Source organism: Phaseolus vulgaris, chromosome 4 (genome assembly GCF_000499845.2).
Source record: "Phaseolus vulgaris cultivar G19833 chromosome 4, P. vulgaris v2.0, whole genome shotgun sequence".
In the NCBI taxonomy this organism is placed as follows: Eukaryota; Viridiplantae; Streptophyta; class Magnoliopsida; order Fabales; family Fabaceae; genus Phaseolus; species Phaseolus vulgaris.
In genome coordinates, this window is record NC_023756.2 from 7,978,482 (window position 1) to 7,994,360 (window position 15,879).

General features: G+C 28.7%; 2 protein-coding genes across 2 annotated transcripts; both read left to right on the top strand.

Annotated features, from left to right (window-relative positions):
* Window positions 1-4,927: 4,927 nt before the first annotated feature.
* Window positions 4,928-8,258, top strand: LOC137836414 (glyceraldehyde-3-phosphate dehydrogenase, cytosolic-like). Its single transcript, XM_068645134.1, has 11 exons — window positions 4,928-5,041; window positions 5,251-5,351; window positions 5,476-5,591; window positions 5,688-5,787; window positions 6,027-6,173; window positions 6,269-6,329; window positions 6,409-6,506; window positions 6,673-6,815; window positions 6,903-6,986; window positions 7,504-7,593; window positions 7,919-8,258. The coding sequence occupies exons 1-11, from the start codon at window positions 5,011-5,013 to the stop codon at window positions 7,959-7,961; spliced, it is 1,014 nt and encodes a 337-aa protein (XP_068501235.1). The 5' UTR covers window positions 4,928-5,010; the 3' UTR covers window positions 7,962-8,258.
* Window positions 8,259-13,747: 5,489 nt separating this feature from the next.
* LOC137838240 (uncharacterized) lies at window positions 13,748-14,719 on the top strand. The gene is made up of 2 exons (XM_068647494.1): window positions 13,748-14,150; window positions 14,385-14,719. The coding sequence occupies exons 1-2, from the start codon at window positions 13,748-13,750 to the stop codon at window positions 14,717-14,719; spliced, it is 738 nt and encodes a 245-aa protein (XP_068503595.1).
* Window positions 14,720-15,879: the final 1,160 nt, after the last annotated feature.

A 15,879-nucleotide genomic window follows, 5' to 3' on the forward strand; every position in this document is an offset into this window, starting at 1 on the left:
TCAAAATAATTACTAAAAATTTTAAATTTACAATTTTTTTTAAGATTAATTCCATATTAATGTTGATCTTTCCATTAATAAACACACACTATAATTATTAAAAACAAAAAATGTGTTCAATTACCTTACTCATTTAACAAAATTAACGAAATTAATTTTTTTAATATAACTATAGTGTTTTTTATTATAATAAAAATAAAATATATTAATATTTGTTTTTATGAACAGACTATTTATCCTTAATTTTTTAAGTATAATATTATTTTTATTATGATGAGAATTTATTTTTATAATTTTTTTTCGTGTACACATTTTCTATCGTTTTTACCTTTTTCATGCTAATATTTGTTAACCAACTGTTTAGCTTTTATGAAAAAATTGATTTTTTTATTATATAATTATAAAAATTAATGAAAAGTAAATTATTTTTGTTACTATGTTTTTCATATATTTTATTACAAATTTATTTTTAATGCTTAGCACTTAATTTTCATTATAATAATATATATAAAATTTGTTAATTATATATATAGTCTTGTATATATTTTGAAAAACAAGACATTTTAATTTTTTTTTCTAATTCTAATTAAAAGTGTGTAATATCAACTTTTAACTTCATAATTATAACAAGATATAATCACATTTGTTGTTTGTTCCATGTATAAATGCTCATAAAGTCATGGTGATAGAATGATTTGGACGGTATAGTAATGAATTGGATAGATTAAATTAGGTTGAGTTTCTCTTCTCTATTGTTTTATTATATTCAATCCAACTTAATCTATCCTTCATTGAATTAAATCATTTTAAAAAAAATCATTAAATTTAAAAATATTTTCTATTAGAGGATTCATCCATCACAACATCAATAAATTTTAATTATCTATTTAGTGTAACAACTAACATACGAGAAAGTTCATTACACGGTTATGAAATTAATTATGTCATGTTTTTTTTTAGTTTGTTGTGTTTTCTTTATTTTGTGTATAAAATAATCATTTTATATATTTTTTTTCATTACAAAAATACGTTTCAATGTTTCTTTTTATGGTATCTAAAGCCCCTTTATTTGTGAGCTCCGTTGTGAAACTCTAATGATGAGAAATTCAAAAAATAATAACTTAAGATCAAAAGGAGTGGTGTGATTACTATACTTGATCTTTCTCAAGATCCGACAAGTCATTATTATGTTTATTCAAGTAAAGGTCTTCATAGCGTTTTGTGACACTTGAACTAGTCTTCGACTAGAATAATTTGTGAAGAACTGGGTTTTTAAGTCTAGTCGATGTGGGATCTCCAACACACCCCCCTCACGCCGAGACTACCAACTCGTGCGTGGAGATATATGTTATGGGTGGTCCGATAATGGTGACCTGATAAACCCAATAAACACTCGCTAGGATAGGCTCGAAAATGGCTCTGATACCATGTTAAGAAGTGAGTTTTTAAGCCTAACTCAACCCCATAAAACCGGCTCATAGGGTGAGGGTTGCACCCACTTATATACGATGAAATGTCCTAATCTCTAGTCGATGTGGGATCTCCAATATAATTTGTTGAACTTTGGTTATGAAAAATAAATATAAAATTGTTTATGGAACTCTTTTGGTACCACTAGTTATTGATTCACACAATTTTTCGTAAGAAAGATGTAAAACTTTAATGCACTCATGGATCATGAATTTCATTTTCTCCATCAATAGAAGAGAGTGTTATTTTCATGAGAACTGTTAGACATCTAGTTTGATATAAAGGAACGATTCTCACCAGAATAATTGATCTATGTTTCAAAACTTCAATAGAAAATTCATAACTTCAAGCAATGACTTCTAAGCTAAAAGGGTTTGGGAGGAGTTTGAATGTTATAAGCTAATTCTTACTTGCACTTGTTTTTTCTGATGTAATTGTTAAGCAATGAGGAACACAAGAAATTCCAACCACCAAGATACAATTATTCAATTTTTGAATGGTTTGAATGATTATTTTAAGATTGTTAAATCTCAAATATTGTTGATGGATCCTTTACCTTCTATGAACAAATTCTTTTCTATGATAATTCAACATGAAAGAAAAGGCAACCCAAGTTTGTTGAAGAAACCAAAGTGTTTGTTGAAACCACTAAGAGAAAGAACTTTGGAAAATGCAAAGGCAATAACAAGGAGACATGTCTCAAGAAATGTTTGTTCTCATGTTCTCATTGTGAAAATAATAGACACAATGTTGATGTATGTTATAAGAAAAATATGTATCATCTCAACTTTGGTTCCAAGAATAATTATACAATGCACAATATTATCCAAGAAAAGAGTAAGGAGAATAAGGACCAACCAATAAAAGTGAATTCAAGCAATTCTTAACAAGTTATCACTAAAGAACAATATAGAAACTTGCTCGCAACAACAATCGAATTTGCAACTACACTTAAAATTAAGTTAGCACCAATTTATGTACATTATTTGATATATTCTCAAGTAAAATATGCATTTTTCTATCTTGCTCCTCTAATCAACTTTCTAACTCCCATACGTGTTGTGCCTTCACATTATTTAATACCTTTCATGAAACTAAGTCTCTTAGTGTAACTCTACCTAATGGATATAAAATATTTGGCCAAGATTTGTAGTACAATAACTTTCTCTCCTACCCGTATTTTGTCAAATGTATTGTTTCTCCAAAAATTCATTTTTAACCTTATTTGTGTCAAAATTATAAGTGTCTTGCAAGTTTTTTGTTTGAAAACTATCAATTGCTAGATGTGAAATCCATGAGGATGATTGGTTTGGATAAACAAGTAGGGGGGAGAGGTACTTGTTGATGGTTAAGATTCAAAAGAAAGTAGTAGGGGTTCTGGTAACAATGTTATGATAGAAAACATTTTAGAATCAAGTTTCTGACACTTTAGATTGGGGCACCTTTCACACGAGAGATTAGAAACTATAACCAAGAAAAATCCTATCATTTTTATAAATAAGGATATTGTTTGTGACATTTTCCATTTGACAAAGCAGGATATCATTTGCTTTGAGTGCAAGAAGGTAGGGCTCATGAGGTTGGAGTGTCCGAAGCTAAAAAAAAAGCTCAGATTCAAGAAGAAGAGTTGATAACTATGTGGCAAGATTCAGACTCTAGGTCAAACTTTGGCTCAGATGAGCATACAAATATATGTCTGATGGAAGACATAGATGAAAAGGTACATTCCAATCTTATATTGGGCTTTCTTTCTGCTATTGAATCATCATGCTCATCATTTGATGGCATAAATGAGAATGATCCCTCCCATGAGAATCTCCTCAATATTCAAAACTCAAACAAAAGTTTAAACCTTTCCTTCCGAGAAATGCTCAAACAAGATAAAGTTGTAAATGATGAGAAAGCATATGCTCTAAAACAATTTGTATCATCAAATACAGTCAAAATTAAGAATCTAGAGGAAAAAATAACATGTTTTAAGCATAATTTTAAATATTTTTAGACACACTACAAGAAAATCATTAAATAGAAACTAATTTTAGAGACAAAAAAATAATTAGTTACTATATTGACTAAATTATATACTATTTTAGAGACTAAAAACATTATTGGTATCTAAATTAATTTCTATTATTAATAAAATATTTAAACTAGTTTCTAAATTAATATTTAATTAGCTACCAAGGTTTTAGCTACCCATTAATTTAGTTTCTAAAGTCGGTAGCTAAAACTTTGGTAGCTAATTGATATCAATTTAAAAACTAGTTTATAAATTTTTTATTAATAATAGAAACTAATTTATAAATTTTTATTAATAATAAAAACTAATTTATAAATTTGTATTAATAATAGAAACTGCTTTAGATATCAATAATTTTGTTAGTATATAAAATAATATCTAATTTAGTAAAACTAATTATTATTATTATTATTTTAATTCAACAATAACAACAACAATAATAACATTTTATTCTTGCCTATATTTAGGTACAATGATAAATAAGAATTATGTTCTCTAGGTACAAATATTTTTCTTGGTGACAAAAAAATTTAAAATGTTCAAGATGTTAGAAATGCTAGAATTTTTATCCAGATTATTAACCATGACAACGACCAACCTAATAGACCTGAAATATTTGTGTAAAGAAATAATATAGATTGTAAATAATTTATCTACTCGTGATTCATATGATAAAATTAAATCCTAAAAAATATATTTTATTTAATTATAATACGTTTATAAGAAATATTTTTAATAAAAAGAACTTAAGTACACTAAAATTTTCAAAAATCATAAATAGAAAATATTTTTGTTTTTCTAAAAAATATGAATTCATGGTTATAATATTGAAGAAACAAATGGATTAGTGAGAAAATAGATAAGGAAAAAAAAAGAGGAACGAAATTTTTTTATTATATGTGTGTCCGAAAATAGATACTTAATTTCTACTTTAACTACTAATTTTTAAAATAAAATTATTACTTATTTTGACAAATCTTATGAATTTGAATTATTCTATTATTCATTAAAAATATACAAATAATATAAATTTCAACTATTTAATATCTTACAAATTATTTTTTTCTGATAACCATAATGGAGAGAGAAAGAGTAAACTAGTGATAAATTACATTTATATGAGAAATTTTGAGTAGAAAATAAAAACTAAGTCAAAGAAAGAATATATTTTTATCACAAAGTCTGAAATACATTATGAGTAGTTAAGTTTATCTTTTAGACTTTTATTTATTTTAGCTCTTAGTTGTTTTAAGGAAATTTGACTTATACCGATTCTACATGAAAGTTGTTATTAGGATTCAGTGATGTAAGTTCTTGAAACTTTCTTTCGAAAGCCACGGATTTTTGTGGTGCATGACACACACACTTACACCTATTTCGCTTCACATAATTTTCCTTACATTATATATATAATAGCTATGAGAATGTTTTTCCATTGTCACTTCATCTTCTCAAAACACATTCATTGCCTTCTATTACACTCTTTTTTTTCGTGTTATAGCTAAACCAGAAGAGAGATCATGGCTCCAAAGATCAAGATTGGCATCAATGGTACATCAAAAACGCCATTTTTCACAACCCTTTTGGATTTATGTGTCAAATTTGCTCAACCTCTGAATTTTTTAACCATTGATAAAGAGATGTGTGCTTTATCTTTCGGCAACATTAAAAGCCAAAGAAAATTCTATTGATGCTTATTTTGTAGCTTGTTAATAGTTAATCACATGCATAATGTTGCACACTTTCTTGTGATGATGAAGGATTTGGAAGAATTGGTCGTTTGGTTGCAAGGGTTGCCCTACAAAGAGATGATGTAGAACTTGTTGCTGTTAATGATCCTTTCATCACAACTGATTATATGGTAAATCAATTTTTTATTAATTCTACATGTTTCTCATAGTTAATATATATATATAATTAATGTTGTTTAATTCTAGTAATTTAATGAGTTTTGTCCATTAATAATATGAAATTCTTTCTTGCAGACTTACATGTTCAAATATGACACTGTTCATGGACAATTCAAGAACTGTGAGATTAAGATGAAGGATAGTAAAACCCTTCTCTTTGGTAGTAGCTCTGTCACTGTGTTTGGAATCAGGTATAGTTTCATTTTATTTATTTATTAATTCAATTTTACTAATATATATATAGAATGAAGCAATTTCATAGGTTTTATTTCTTTTAATTTGATTAGGAACCCAGAGGAAATTCCATGGGGTGAGGCTGGAGCTGATTTTGTTGTTGAATCCACTGGAGTTTTCACTGATAAAGACAAAGCAGCTGCTCACTTGAAGGTTTATTACTAGTTCTGTATACAAATATTATTCAAACAACTCTATCATTATTGATTTTGTAAAATCAATTTCACTTAAAATTAATTAGGTATATCTTAGTTAGGTATTTCTAAATTTTCCTTTAATCCCTTTTATTGTCAAGAAAATATTTCATGAACTACCATGTTAATTTATTGTGGAATTTTAATTCTCATGTTGGTAGTTTTTCCTAATTGTTTGGTCATATTCTTTGATACCAGGGAGGTGCAAAGAAGGTTATTATTTCTGCACCAAGCAAGGATGCTCCAATGTTTGTTGTTGGTGTCAATGAAAAAGAATACAAGTCTGACATTACTATTGTTTCCAATGCTAGTTGTACTACCAATTGTCTTGCTCCACTTGCAAAGGTAATTTCTTATAGTCTATTCAAGTTGCAAATAAAGTTTCTCATTATACACACAAACAAAATCTAAATTAAGTGTCATTGTTCAAATATATTTAGGTTATTAATGATAAATTTGGAATTGTTGAAGGCCTCATGAGCACAGTTCATTCCATGACTGGTAAATGCATAATTTTTTGAATTCCTTTTGATTTCATATGATTCATTATTTAAACAACTTGTTTTTCTATACTACACAGCCACTCAAAAAACTGTTGATGGACCATCAATGAAGGATTGGAGAGGTGGTAGAGCTGCTTCTTGCAACATCATTCCTAGCAGTACTGGAGCTGCTAAGGTATCTATCATAGAATACAAACAATGTTATATAATCTTTGTGTATGTTATATTTACTAAACTATATTCCTCTTAATTTCCTAATCTGTATAATCTTCATATGTATATTATTTTGTATCTATAAAATTTATCTTGAAAATAACAATGTCTCTTTTGGAATTGTTCAGGCTGTTGGTAAGGTGTTGCCATCCCTTAATAATAAGTTGACAGGAATGTCTTTCAGAGTTCCAACTGTAGATGTTTCAGTTGTTGACTTGACTGTTAGACTTGAGAAGGGAGCTAGTTATGATGAAATAAAAGCTGCCATGAAGTGAGAATAAACTATATCTTGAAAAATCTATTTTTATATGCAATATACTCAACGAGTCCTCATCTCATATTCATTTTTTCTTCAAAGGGAAGCATCTGAGGGAAGTATGAAGGGAATTCTTGGATACACAGAAGATGATGTTGTGTCTACTGATTTTATTGGTGACAACAGGTGATGAATGTAAATCTAAGATGGTCAACTGTGTGATTTTAACTTAGTTAGAATAATCTAGCTATAAGGGTTAATAAATAAATATTGGTGGCTTATGTTTATATTGAAATAACATGTTATTTTCATTTCATTATTATTGTTGGAATCCTACATCGACTAAAGATAAGACTAATTTATAGTATATAAATGGAATAATCCTCACTTTATAAGTTGATTTTGTAAGGATGACTTAAACTTAAATTCACTTTTTAATATGACATCAAAATCTATCGTAATGAGATTTGTTAGGTATATTGTTTCATTTGTTATCAGAACGCTATCAGAGTCTCACAAATATATAGTCACACATTTAAGATGTATATGTCTCGATGTGACAATAATAGATTAAAATTCTCATATTAACTAAATATAAAGTCATTTTACACCATATAATATCAGTTTTGTAAGAATAAGTTATGTTTGATTTACTTTCTATACTATGATAGATAATCTTACCATGTGATCTATATGTTGGCAGGTCAAGCATTTTTGATGCAAAGGCTGGAATTTCATTGAACAACAATTTTGTGAAACTTGTCTCTTGGTATGATAATGAATGGGGCTACAGGTAAAACACACTTCTATGCCCTTCAAAGTGATATTTTCCCCTTTAAAATCTATAAGCTGCATGATCCAAACCACACTAAGATATATAAAAACAACTTAAACTTTGGATGGAACAACCTCACAATTGTTTAAACATAAATTGCTACAAAGCTGGCTCATCACTTTTTATGCTACTCTAGCTTCAAGAATCTCATCTTTTGCAATTGCATACAACTAAGTACCCTACACATGATTCACTCAAATGTGCATTATTTAATATACAAAGCATAAAGATAATGTTTTTTATATCCTACTTTCCATCTCAATGTTCTTTTTTTTTTTTGCAGCACACGTGTGGTTGACTTGATTCGACACATGGCCTCAGTGTAATGATACAAGGAACTTGGTCCAAATCTCAATTTTTTTTCAGTATCAAAGTAAAATGAATAATTATCTCAATGAGTTACAAAGAGTTTGGTTCATCATTCGGCTTATTCTCTATCATAAGTAGTAGTAGTGTTTGGAATAATGTAACAAAAGTTGAAGAAGTGATTGTTGTCTATCACTTACTTTTGGAATATTGTTGTCAATGATAGTTTTAATTGGTAATTTCCAAGTTAAGATTTTTTCTTTGGCATCAAAATTTTTGTAGTTGATATCTATATTAATGATAATCCAAATTTCGAGAGACTTTTCAAGTTGTATATATATGGTGCACTTCGTACTCCTCCTTCTCATTTAAGTTATTAACATTATGGCTTATTATTCAAATTTCGTAAAAAAAATTCATAAGACTACTCACAAGGTTATTGATATCTATGAATAAGGGAACATATAACAATGGAAAGAAATTAAAATAAAAATAATGATAAGATAGTGATGTAAATTTATAAAAGAATTCATAGATGGACTTCACTAACCTTTTATATATAATTTACTCTTCCCTCGGTTCAATAAGTTTAATTATGCATTAAATTGCATAATCCATAAAATTGATTTAAACCTAATTTCTCGATGAGAAAATACATTATTTAAAGATATGTTTAGTGTAGGTTGTACCATGTTTTATCAAGACCCTAATATATAAAAGAGTTTTTATTATAATTAAAATTATGAAATTGTGATTTGATTATCTATGTCAAATAAACATTAAAATCAAAGTAAAACAATTAAACTAAATAACCAAATAAGGTTGGAGAAGTTAAGATCAATTATATTAGTCGGACAACTATATCAACATCTATTAATGTTTAAAACTCATGAATTCAAACCTACACTAAAACTAAAAGACTAAAAGCTTATTGAGTTGTAAGGTGTCAAGTACTATCCCATGTAGCTCCTTGTATTTTTTTTTAAAATTAATCCTAAATATAAAGCATTTTATAATTTTAGTAAACTTATTTTTTTTATGTGCCATATATTAAAGACACATGACTATCTTTGTTGCTAATAAACAATGTGAACAAAATTTGAGAAATAATAATGACCAACTATTGTTTTTCATTCATTTCACTCACCATCTTTCAATGTCATTAATTAATAAATTCATTTTTTGCTGTTAATTTGTTTTACAATAGAGTTTTACTTTTTTTTTCTTATTACATTTAAAATAATAAAAAATAAAATAAAGAGTGTTTATAAGGGTATATTAAAATTAATTAATTTAATAATGACTAATAAGGGTTTTTAATGTGATATTTGGTGTTTGTATGGATGATAAATAAAATAGTCTCTCTAGGTATTATTTAAACCTATCACGATTTTGATGAAGAATTTCCAAATTTTAATAGGTACGAGACATACATGTAATATATGATTGTTTAAATTGAGTATGAGAATGAAGATGAGTATGTCCATATAAATCTCATCCTCATGTTCATACTTGTCTTACTCTCCTCATACCCATCTTTGTTTTAAATTACTCAAATATTCATGGTTTATTAGTTAATCTAAGAAACTTATATTCATGTTCTTTTTAGTCCTTATTTTTTATTTCGCTATAAAATTATTTTTATTCTTTATTAACTATTCAACTTATTCAAAATCCACAAAGTTCATAAATACCCACAAGGTACTTTTTTTTTATTAACAACTTTAATTACACATTATTTCCTTTGCGTGGTTTTCTCCAAATGGTATAATGCATTTCAAGAAACACATACCTCAATTTCATTTAATCAAATAGTTTTTAGGGCATACATTTTTTTATTTATACTCATTTTTAATAATTTTATTTATTGTTTAATATTTTTTTTTTGCATTAGAATGTTTGACTCTCAATTTGAAGTATCCAATGCAAACCCTTAATTTTCTGGGTAACATAAAAAACTTATCTTCTTTGTTCTATTTTACCCTTAGTTTCATTTCATTTAAAAACCATTTGTTTTGCTAAAGAAAGTTTTTATATTCTATTAACGATTCGACTCGTTCAATACTCAATAAGTTTGCTCAAATCTTGAAGGTATTTTCCCATTTATCACCTTGATTAGACATTTTTCCTTCGGATGATTTTGTTTAAACTGTGTATTTCATTTTAGGAAATGAAATCTTGAATTTGATCAAATCAACTTATTTTATCTTTTTACTATTTTTAATAATTATTTGATCTTTCTCCAATTGTTATTTGGTAATCTTATTTGATATTTACACAATTATAATTTATTTCTTGATATTTAACATTGAAGAAAAGAAAATGCATATCCTTTTGACATTGAATCCTTGATAATATCATGTTTACTTTGCTTTAATTTTTATTTAAGTAAAACAAATTAATATTTTTATTTACATTCACTCCACCTTGTTGCCATCCCTATGTGTTTGTTCTTTGTTGCGGAGAACATTTGCCTTGGTTGGCTGCACACGTGGTGCTTGCTACTCTACTACCGAGTCTTTCTTTACGGTGAAATCGTTTTCTGCGTGTTTTCTATGCATTTTCTTGTCCTTTCTTATTTGGTTTTGCACATTTTTTTGTTCTTGGAAAGGGTCATTTGGGACTTTGTTCTTTATAGTTTTTTCTTTTGCTTTTTGTTTTCTATTTTTCTTCTTGTTTTGGGGTTTATTGAATTTTTTGTCATTGGTTTTGAAGCCCTTTTCTATAGGATTTCTCTTTACACGTAGATATCATGCAAATAACACATCAAAGATCACTTCAAGATCTATTGCATGTATTATTTAGACAAAAACTTGTACACAAGCTCTGAATAATGCATGTGTCACCCACTTTGAGCCAACTACCTACCCCTTGCATCAAAGGTGACATGATTATTGTTCAGGTCTCTGTAGAAGAATATTTAGTTGGTATGCAAGATTGCAAGAATCACTTATGTTGGATTCATAACAATAATAAGCAAGAAACACAAGAACAAGATTGAAAGAAAGTATTTTTTATTCAATGGAAGGTTTTATACATAGAGACTGTTCACAAGATACAATATACCATTTATAAAAAATAAAGTTATTTATATATAAAATCTAGAAAAATATAATAACAAAAAATCATTAAGCCTAAACATCATTAATACATGTCTTAGACGATAACATATATGTCAAATGGTCTGTCCAAACTTGACACTATTAAATGCTCCCTTAGTAGACAAACTTCTATGTTATTCATCAAACACTTGATTTGAGAGACAATAATCACAATTCTCCACATTGACTCCAAATCATGAAAGAGCTTTTGCATCACCCTCATTTATTCTAAAACAAAACTTAATCCACTTTAGACACTACTTGAATATCGATCTTGGCAAGGGCTTGGTAAATACATCTTCAAGATTCTCCTCAAAGGCAACTTTCATGATCCTAACCTCTCTAGACTCAATGATGTTTGTCACAAAATGTAGTCTAATATTTATGTGTTTGGTCTTCTTGTGATAAATTTGATGATCAACAAAATGGATTGCACTTTGACTATCACAGTGTATAGTCACACCCTCCTGCATAATATCTAGCTTTGATATCATCCCCTTAAACCACAATGCATCCTTCACTCCTTATGTGAGTGCTATATACTTTTCCTAGGTAGTAGATAAAGAACCACAATAGATTATAGACTAGCTTTCCAACAAATTACAACTTCAAACAATGTAAAACATATATAGAAAGTAATTTTCTGGTATCAGCATTCTCTACATAGTTTGTGTCTTCAAACTATTTTATACATGTCTACCTTGGGCGGAATGTCTACACACAAGACTAGACGATACCATTCTATTGGAGCTAAAATGTAACACCCTAAATGTTTTGATTGAGCGCTTACAATACAACAATCTTATAGCTAGATAAACATGAAGCAACTATGTTCGATAGACATTAAGCAGACCATGAATGCATGTGCATTGTCTTAGAGATGATAGAGCACTATCCCAAGTTCCACTTCGTCTAATAAGTTATTAAAGATTAGACAATAATTTCAAATTAAGACTTCAAGCTGACACTCACGAAGAATATTTTAAAGCTTAAGTTTGAAGATGCAGAGATTATCTTTATCATTTGTCATCAAGAGATTCATGCCCAAGTTCAAAGCACTATTAGAATATATTTGGGATTTCGAGAAATGTTCGCCAACTTTATCTAACAGAAAGCAAGTAAACTCTTGCCAAACTATATGCCTAGTATGTTGTGCGCTTTTATAACTCAAAGATGTAAAAAGTTATGCAACATAAGAAAATAAGTATTGCCAGCCATCAAAGAAGTTGTGTAAAGAAGAGAAAACCAATAAATGTTGAATGGAACGTATTTATTGCATTTCTATGTCATATCTCGATAAGCGATAGCAGAAGGAAGATGAAGGCTACTAAGTGAATTCAAAGCTACTCAACAAGCAGAGAATGATTTACAACAATCATCTCTTATAAAGATTATGTATAGACTCTTTTAGAAGAAAAGGACAAAAACCATAACCAAAATTTTCAAGTGTCAAAACTTTGCTAAAATCTCTAGTCCTAAATATTTGTAAGAACATTTTTTTTTCAATCCAATAAATAGTGAGAGAGTTTAAACCTTGTATACGTCGAAATACGCTATCCTCTCTAGTGAGATAAGTACGTGATGTGTTAATCACCAAAACTTTGTGTTTGTATAAGTCAGAGTGGCTTGTCAAAAGAATACTTAGTTGAGCCAGAAGTGATTAGGTAAAATAGTACTTGAATGGGATCAACTAGAAATTGCTAGGATTTGAAAGAATACTCAAGTTAAGTCAGTGGTGACTTGTTGAAATAATACTTGGTTGAGCTAGAAGTAACTTGGGAAATAATATTTTTTTTAAGATATAAGTGGCTTATAAAAGAATATTAAGTGTACTTCACAGTATAAGTCCACCTGGTAGAACTTGACTGGTTGGTCAAGAACTGGACATAGCCTGTGCGATTAGACGAACTAAAAATGTGAGTATCTTTTATTTTCTCTTTAATCTTTCATATTGCATATTATAATTATTTAACTAACTAAAGAAGGAAAGAGAAAATTAAAACTTAACTATAAAAATCTTTTTACAAAGTAGTTATATATCTTTTGTATCATCGAAAAACACTTGCACAAATGATAACAACAAAAAATGAGAAATTTTTTAAAACACTTCAACCCTCCTCCCATAACACGTGTTGTTCCTATTTTTCATACATTCCCCTCACATTCCTCATCACTCACTTCAAAGCTACTCAATAAGCACATTCAGGATTTGCCATGAACCAACTAACACACTCACAACATGTGTTTGAACTTTGTTATGGTTGATGTGAGTTACCATGTGTTTAGTCTTTAGTAATTATCATGTTTGCTTATTATTAAAGGATACGGATACCAGAGTTACAGAAGGATCCTAATACTAATTGGGAGTCTTTTCTAGTTTAGTTGTTTCTATTTATAGAAGAGAATAATTGGGTGTCTTTTCTAATTATAAGTTATTTCTCTTTATAGAGGGGAATAACCTTTATTTTATCTTTGTGTGTTATGATTCTAGTATTTAATTATTGATTCTTTCCTTCTTTAGTTAACCCTAGAATGAGTGTACTACTTGTATATATTCAAACCATTTGTTTTGATTTGAATAATAAGAAAGAAGAGATATTCATTCTATCATTTGTCTTCAGTTTACTCTTTTGTTCATCTCTGTTCTATTTTGTAATATGGTATCAGAGCTCTGATCATCAGAGCTCTGCTTGCTACATTTATTCATGGGTGAAGTTGATGATCCCTCACAAGATCTTAGTTCACCTTACCATGTTAGTTCATCAGATAATCCTTCCTTTCTTATTGTCCCTATTATTCTTGAGGGACCAAATTATCATCATTGGTCTCGCTCGTTTCAAATGAGCCTAATTTCAAAGAACAAAATAGGTTTCATTGATGGAACTATAGAAGCTCCTAATCGTACCAAATCATTGTTTCCAACATGGCAGAGAGCCAATATGTTGGTTGTTTCGTGGATTCTCAAGGCTGTTTCTCAATCCATCACACAAAGCATCATCTGTATGGACAATGCCTTTGACATATGGAATGATTTAAAGGAAAGGTTCTCACAAGGAGATATTATTCGTATTTCTGATATCCAGGAGATGATTTCTTCTTTTAAAGAAGGTGAGTTGACTATTACAAACTATTTCACTCAATTAAAAATTCTTTGGGATGAACTTGATCTTTTCCGCCCACTATCCGCTTCTTCATGTGCCTCTAAATGCAATACTCTTGTGAATGTTTCTAAATATAAAACACAAGACCAGATTATCAAATTTCTAAGGGGGCTAAATGATAATCATTCGACTGTGTGAACTCAAATTCTATTGATGGATCCTTTGCCATCCTTGAATAAAGTTTGCTCTCTTGTTACACAACAAGAGAGGCAAATATTTGGTGATCAATCCAAGGCAATGATTGCTACTAGCAAAGGAGGTTATAAAAACAATGTTACAACCTATGGCAGAGGTGTTGGATACGGAAGAGGAAGCAATGGAAGAGGATATACTTCCAAAATTTGTAGTCATTGTGGAAGGACAGAGCATACCATTGATACATGCTATAAAAAGCATGGCTTTCCACCTCATTTCAAGTTTAAAAATCAAAATCATGATCAGAGTCATACTAATGCAGTTTTTCAGAATACAAATTTCAATAATAATGAGCAGAATCATGAAGGTTCAAAGTCATAAGTGGAGTCTCAACAAATTGGTTTTACTCCTGAGTAGTATCAAACATTGTTAGCTCTTTTACAACAGACCAAATCCAATGGCAATGCTTCTAATCAAGTCTCTATTATTCCCTCCAATCAAACAGGTAATAATTTTATTTCTTCTTTTAGTTCTTGGATTATTGATAGTGGTGTTACTGATCACATTTGTTCATCCTTAACTTATTTCACTTTATATCATCAAATTGATCATATTTATGTCAAATTACCAAATGGAAATCAAGTCATTGCCAATTATTCTGGAAGTGTTTTTCTCAATCAAAATCATGTCATAGACAATGTTTTATACATTCCTTGCTTCAATTTTAATCTTCTTTCCGTAGAAAAATTGATTAATAAACTATCTTGTGTTCTTACCTTTGACTCTAATGGTTGTCACATTCAGAACAAAATAACTATGAAGATGATTGGAATCACTAAGACGCAAAATAGACTTTATATACTCAGGATCCCATCTTACCAGAAATTTCAAATTAAACCCTTTGAATGTACACACACCATCAATACTGTTAATGTCAGTGCTAGTGATCTAAAAACCCTTTGGCAATTTCGATTAGGTCATATTTCAAATAAATGTATTGATGTTATCAAGAATAAATTTCCTTTTGTTAAATATAAAAAATCTTTTGTTTGTGATGTTTGTCATTTTGCAAAGCAAAAAATACTTTCTTTTCCTATTAGTACATCTAAATCAAAAAAATGTTTTGATTTGATTCATATAGATATTTGGGGACCATACTCAATACCATCAATTCATGGTCATAAATATTTCTTGACCATAGTTGATGACTATTCGAGGTACACATGGATTTTTCTTTTGAAACAAAAATCTGAAGTTGTTATGGTTTTGGAAAATTTTGTTATTTTTGTTCAAACACAGTTTGAGACAACAATAAAAATAATAAGAAGTGATAATGGAACTGAATTTTTCATGACTAATTTTTTTGTCAGTCAAGGAATAATACATCAAACATCATGTGTCAATACTCCACAACAAAATAGTATAGTTGAAAGGAAACATGGTCATTTATTAGATGTAGCAAGAGCTCTTATGATACAATCTCATTTACCTAAAATTTATTGGTCATATTCTGTGATACATGCTGCGCATATTATAAACAT

What these genes read in the sequence shown, in the direction of transcription:
- LOC137838240 (XM_068647494.1), top strand. Translation starts at nt 13,748, where the DNA reads ATGGGTGAAGTTGATGATCCCTCACAAGATCTTAGTTCACCTTACCAT. An exon ending in GATTTCTTCTTTTAAAGAAG is followed by an intron (nt 14,151 to 14,384) that starts GTGAGTTGACTA and finishes CCTTGAATAAAG; the next exon opens with TTTGCTCTCTTGTTACACAA.
- LOC137836414 (XM_068645134.1), top strand. Translation starts at nt 5,011, where the DNA reads ATGGCTCCAAAGATCAAGATTGGCATCAATG. An exon ending in GTCTTGCTCCACTTGCAAAG is followed by an intron (nt 6,174 to 6,268) that starts GTAATTTCTTAT and finishes AAATATATTTAG; the next exon opens with GTTATTAATGATAAATTTGG. An exon ending in GATTTTATTGGTGACAACAG is followed by an intron (nt 6,987 to 7,503) that starts GTGATGAATGTA and finishes ATATGTTGGCAG; the next exon opens with GTCAAGCATTTTTGATGCAA.